The sequence below is a fragment of the Rattus norvegicus genome, chromosome 1 (genome assembly GCF_021556685.1).
Source record: "Rattus norvegicus strain SHRSP/BbbUtx chromosome 1, alternate assembly SHRSP_T2T, whole genome shotgun sequence".
Taxonomy (NCBI): domain Eukaryota; kingdom Metazoa; phylum Chordata; class Mammalia; order Rodentia; family Muridae; genus Rattus; species Rattus norvegicus.
In genome coordinates, this window is record NC_141534.1 from 56007449 (window position 1) to 56013695 (window position 6247).

The following is a 6247-nucleotide window of genomic DNA, read 5'->3' on the forward strand; positions in this document are numbered from 1 at the left end:
TTGCAGAATGCTTGAGACAACACAAATGTCTCCTTTCTAACTGGAAACAACATATAAAGGTCTAATACAAGTCAGTAATGTGTCTCTGATTGTCCTGTGGCACTGGGTGAATTAAGGACAGGATGGAGAGCATGCCAAAGAGTCTAACTCGTTCTGTCCCATCTTCCTTCTGAATGCAGGTCTCCAGGATCCAGTGCTCACACGGACTCAGGGCTGCTGCTCAGGGAACCAGCAAACCCTGTTGCTCTGACCATGCCACCGTGAAGGGCGGTCTCTTTCTGTTCCAGTCTCTGCGGTGCCACTGTGTATTAGAAAGGACATCTTTCAAAGGAGGGGTTGGTGAAGGGCAATTTACCTCCTCTTTCAGAGATACAACTGTCTGAGGAGAGGCTAGGAGGTGTTGCAGAACCAAAATATAGAGCTAGAGGGATCAGAAAATCGAGGTTGGGAGGAAGGTTAGCTCAAGGCTGCATGTCCCTGAACACCTTGGTGGGGGTGAAGGGTGACTTAATAGTCACTAGTAGCCCAGTGCCTGTCAGTACTCTACATGACCTTGTAGCCCTTGCTTCTTCTGGTGCTCAACAGCACCACTCAGATGCAAACAGCAAGGCCTAGATAGTGTTCACATCTCCCATGGCTTGACACTGTGCTGGGTTTGATACTACAAACCAGGAGGCTGGGACTTGAACTTGAGATCACTGACTCAGGCTAGGGAGGACTCCAGGGTACCTGAGCTCAGCTGCAAAGGCAGAAACTGAACCACAGTGAGCAGAAGGGGCACATTTTGCTGTTTCTTTCCTTTTCTGCTCTCAGGCCTTTCAATGAACTCTACAGATGAGGATCTTTCCTCCCAGGCTTAGTGTCTGCAGCCATGAGGGTCCTCTACAGGGGACTCAAAACCCCAGAAGAGTCTTCAGAAGGAAAGTGCTACACACTGCACTGTCCCCAGCACTCTGAAAAACAGAGACCCTTTTGGGGTTTGGGCCAGTCAGTGCTCAATAGTTAGCTTCTGGCTGCACTGGGTGCTCACAAATAACACAGCAGCCTGAGTCCTGTGACCTGGCTGTCACAGACTGTGATTGAGAGTTTATTTTAACTGTGTCAGCATAACCACTCTGTTCCTTCTGGTTCCAGGTTGCACAGAGCTCCTTGTCCTCATACACGCCTGTTCCATCATTGGACCTTAATATTTAAAGTGAGCCCTACACTCAGGATGGACTTGGTTTTCTACAAAAACCTGCCAACCTGTGTGTGTAAAGAGGGGGAGGGGAGGGATGGAAGGATGGAGAGAGAGGGAGAGAGATGGATGGAGAGAAAGACAGAATAATTTTTTGAAGATATTTACTGGCCCTTTAAGTTGGGAATCTTTCTCTCTTCCATCCCTATTATCCTTAGGTTGCTGCAATTTTCAGTTGCCATCTGGTTGTCTCTGGTGTTATCTGGTCTTGCTGACGATAACAGTGGCTTGACCCTCCTGTAAGCCTGTGTATCAGCAATCCTGGAGACTGGCTTTCACACGGTCATTTCTGGGTACAGAGAGCTTTGGGACTGGCTCAGCTCTGGTTGGAGGCAGGAACTGAAAGGGTTCTATCCCAGACTGCTCCTGGGTTGGTGTGTCCTGAGGGCTTCAGGCAGGACCCTTGGAGCAGAACTGATGGTCTTAGAACTGCTCTCTAGTGTGTCTTCGCCCCTTGTGAATGGCTTTCAATTCTTGCACAGGGAGAGACTGCCTGACTGCTCCTAGGATCCTGGGTGCACAGGGCTCTAGGCAGGTTCCTCTTCTGCCAGGAACGTGAGGAGAAGTGGTGGCCTCCCCCATGCTCCCAGAATTCTCCTCACTTCTGAGAGTCCAGCTGTCTCCCCATGGGATTTGGGTACCTCTCATAGGATTCTTTATGCATGGGAGTTTTGGTTATTGCTGTTTTTACTCTAACTGGGGATTTGAGTTTGTGATTATTTGTGGTTTGTAAATGTTATATAAATTCTTGGAGAATTTCATCTTCCATTGAATGTATTTGGATCCTCTTCACTCCCTGCATCCTTCACCAACTCCTCCCACATCCATCTTCACAGTCACCTGCCACAACCCACAAATTCATGGTTTTTTAATAACCTGGTGTCCTGTGTTCCTGAGTGTGGGGAATGACTCTCTTCCCTATGTGTCGTCAACTGTCAATGTTCCCACTCTGGGTTAGTCATGCAGGACTGCTTGATTTTGTGGAGATCTGATGCAGGCAGTCACAGCTGTTGGGAGTTTATGAATGAGGTGGTCTTGTGTTGAGAAGATATTTTGATACGTCTCTTCCCAACCCCAGAATCTTACAATGTCTCTGCCCTTGTTTTCCATTATAGTCCCTGAGCCATGGAGGGAGGGAGGGAGGGAATGTGGACACACCCCCCACACCTGTTTTGCCTGAGTACTTTGTCAACAGGTATTCTCCAGTCTTTTAGCAGCTATGAGTTTCTGTGCAATTGCACCAAGAACTTTCTCTGAGATATGAGAGTTGTACTATTAAATCTGAAGACTTCTTGCAAGGATGTGCATATGAGTAAGAACATGCTGTGTTTGTTATTTTGAGTCTGGGTGAGCTCACTTAGTGTAACCTTGTCTAGCTCCAAGCATTTAGTTGGAAACTTGATAATTTCAGTTTCTTTTACATCTGAATGACATTCCACTGTGTGTAGGTACCACACTCGCATTAGTCATTCATCAGCTGGACGGATACCTTGGCTGTCTACATTCCCTGCACCGTGAACAAATGAAACAGTAGTGAACATGGATGAACAAGTGTCTTTGCAGCAGGAAATATTGTTCCTTGAGTATATCCCAGGAATGGCATAGCTGTATCAGGTGGCACACCTATTTCTAGTTTTCTGAGGAACCCCCACACTCTACAGTGGCCACCTCAGTTTATATCCTCCCACGGACACTGTGCATGAGGGTCTCCATCCCCCACATGCACCCCAGCATTGTTGCCTTTGCCATTCTGATTAGAATAAGATGAAGTCTCAAACTAGTTTTAGTTTTCATCTCCCTAATGGCCCAAGATGGTGAACATATACATATATATTTCTTAGCCATACATTCCTTAGCCATGCATGACTTGTGAGAAAAACCCTTTGAAGACCCCTATCTCAATTAATCCCAATTGTTCACTGGGACGTTTCCTTAGAGTTGTCTCTTTAATACTTTCTATATTCTAGGAGTTTTGATGAGTGCGTTCTATTTTGTTTTAATCTCTAGGTTTTTATCTTTTATGTAGTTTTGCTTGTTTGGAAGTTGATTTTGTTTCATTTCATTTTCTGTAGCTTGGGTTTTCTAACTGTTAATAGTTTTAATTTCTTTGATCGTTCATTTCATTGTACATTCTTTTTCTTACACAATCAGTGATGTTGATCTTAGTGTGGCTGAACTGTGCTCCTCCCTGCTAGTGACTAGTATGTAGTTTTTTACTTAGGATTTCCTTGGCTTTGTGCTTTGTTTTACTTTTGAGGGTTTCTGTTGTTGTTTTGGTTGGTTTTAGTTTTCTGTTTTTCTTATTTTTCACTACTTTACTTTCCATCTTAGCTTTCTTTCTTCCCTTTATTTCTTTTTCCTTCCTCTTAGGTAGCATTTATACTCTGTTACCTCCAATGAGCTTCAGGAGCAAACGGGAGTCAGAAAGGCTCCGATCTCAGGGCAGCTCTTGCACAGAGAGTTTCTGCTCTCAATATTTGGTTTTGAATACCATCGGCCATGGTTTCCACGCGGCCGTGAAGTTGGCCGTGCACCGCCTCACAGGTACCCCCGTGGCTGTCAAAATGATCCTCAAGAGACAACAGTGGTGCCAGCAGGTCACATCTGAGGTAGAAATCATGATGAGGATCAACCACCCAAATATTGTATCTCTCATACAAGTCATTGACACTGAAAAGATAACATACCTCCTCATGGAGTTGGCCAAGGGGAACCAGCTTTATTCTCACATCAAAGAGGCTGGCCATCTGCAGGAGGATGAAGCACGGGGCATATTCAGACAATTATTAAGTGCTGTGGGATACTGCCATGAAGAAGGCATTATACACCGGGACCTTAAACCCGATAATCTGTTAGTCGATACCAAGGGAAGAATTAAAATCATTGATTTTGGTTCTGCCACTCAAGTGCGGCCTGGGCAAAAGTTGAGAAAGCCCTATGGGACTTATGCATTTTCTGCTCCTGAGCTGTTACTCGGGAAATTTTATGAGGGCCCCAAGGTCGACGTGTGGGCCCTAGGAGTAATTCTTTATTATATGACAGTTGGAAAGGTCCCATTTGAGGCTGCCAGCATACCGCTACTCCGAAGGCAAATTGTGTTAGGGACGTACGTTGTCCCACCTGGCCTGTCAGAAGAGCTACAAGACCTGCTGAGTCTTTTATTGAAAGTGAACTCCCAGCAGAGGCCCACAATTCCTGATCTTTTGACTCATCCCTGGCTTAAGATAGACTCAGAGGGGTTCCCACAACCTTGTAAGGAACTCATCCCCCTCAGGCCAGACCCAGCCATTCTTAGAGCAATGCAGGACATTGGATTTGAAGCCCAAGAGGTTAAAGACTCCCTCGATCAGAAGAAATTCAACCAAAGTATGGCTTGTTATTACCTATTGGAAAAGCAGGCTCTTCAGGAGTGTGACAACCCAACCCGGCCTCATCCATGCATGACCCCATTCCCGACCCTTGATTACCCTGCTACTTCAGTGCGAGGGCTCAGAAGTCGAGGAAGCGAGCCCAGATGGCTCGGGTCATCCTCCGATAGTCAAGGTTCTGACCTCGGCCAGACTCCTAGTCATCGATTAGTCAAGAGGGCCAGTTGGCCTGGCGGTCTTCTCTGCAGGCCACGTCAGATAGCACCCACAGTGGAGCTAACTCACAGAATTTCTATTAGTGACCCCTGCTTTTCTTCAGTGCACAGCAGAGGCAAGAAGACCATCAACACTGAAAGCACAGAAGACAAATCCAGTGACTCAGCAGAGGTTAAGCCTGTCGCAAGCAGGCCCTGGCCCAAAAGATTTAGGGGGTGGGTCAAGAACATCCGAAATGGCCTGATGAACCTGTGGTGCTGCATTCCGTCCAGAAAAAAACCTCCCCTGGGGCACAACAGAGTTGTTCCCCAGAAATGAAGAACACGGAAGGAATCCAGAGAGCAAGCATCCAACACTGCCCAGGTACATTGCTGAATTTGTATCTATTTTGCTCGTGTCTGAGTCAACTGGCAGGTTATCATAGTGTGTATGTCTATGGGACGATGCACGGGGAAGCTAGGTCTAAAACACCGTGGGACGATGGTTAAGTCTAAGCTACCAGCACATCTATCATTGCCGACTGTAACTCCCATGTTCATCCTGCTCATGGGAATACTAAAATACATTCAACTAGAAAGAGACAGCAGGATACTAACCAATGTAGGAGGATGAAGTTGGAGAAGGAAGAGAAGGAGATGCTGAGGGAGGAGAGGGTGGTATGGGGTGGGGGCTAGGAGATGAGGGGAAGAGGTTCCGAGAAGCTTGGAGAGCAGTTTGGAACAGGGTGACCACAGCTGGAGAGATGCCCTGTCCAGCAGAGGTCCCAGAGTCCCTCTCACATGTGTCATTGCCTTTTAGAAGATCACTAGAGGATGCCGGATGCTGCATCTCTGCAGTCCCAGTATTGAAGTGGACCCACGTGTGGACACGGTCCTGCAGAAGGGAGCGCTGTGAGAGCTGTCACCTTCCAGGTCAGCTGTGGAAGGATGAAAGCAAATGAAGAGATGCCAGGTGGCAAGAGAGCACCTCAAAGGCATCACTCTTCCTGGTGGAGGTTGAAAACCAGTCCAAAGCTGGTAAAGACCAGAGCCCTTTTGCCGACCAGGGTCACATCACACACCTCCTCTTGGCACAAGTTCTCGCCTCACTCTTAGTGGAGAATATATGTCTTCTCAATGTGTTTATCCGACTCTGAGAATAAAATAGCTGTTTGTGAAAGATGACCTCGTAGATGTTTCTGCATCTTCTTCACATAGGGAAATTGGCCCTGTGGCATTCCAAGGCCCCAGGAAGCACTGGGTAATAGGGCCCACCTCAGGGCCAAAAAGGTCATGTGTCCTAATGGGGTCCTTACATGCTGGACCACTGTGTGCTGGTCATAGTCTGCCTCTAAGTGGCCTCCATAGGATTGGGCGCTGGGAGTTCCTGTCCCTTCTGTCAAATTTGTTACTCCTTCAGGTGCCTCACCGGCATGCTTCACTGTCAC

At 47.1% G+C, this 6247-nt stretch overlaps 1 protein-coding gene across 1 annotated transcript; it reads left to right on the forward strand.

Annotated features, from left to right (window-relative positions):
* Positions 1–1639: 1639 nt before the first annotated feature.
* LOC148006992 (sperm motility kinase 3A-like) lies at positions 1640–5984 on the forward strand. Its single transcript, XM_087598696.1, has 2 exons — positions 1640–5184; positions 5620–5984. The coding sequence occupies exon 1, from the start codon at positions 3634–3636 to the stop codon at positions 5137–5139; it is 1506 nt and encodes a 501-aa protein (XP_087454822.1). The 5' UTR covers positions 1640–3633; the 3' UTR covers positions 5140–5184; positions 5620–5984.
* The last annotated feature ends 263 nt before the right edge of the window (positions 5985–6247 follow it).

What these genes read in the sequence shown, in the direction of transcription:
- LOC148006992 (XM_087598696.1), top strand. Translation starts at nt 3,634, where the DNA reads ATGAGCTTCAGGAGCAAACGGGAGTCAGAAAGGCTCCGATCTCAGGGC.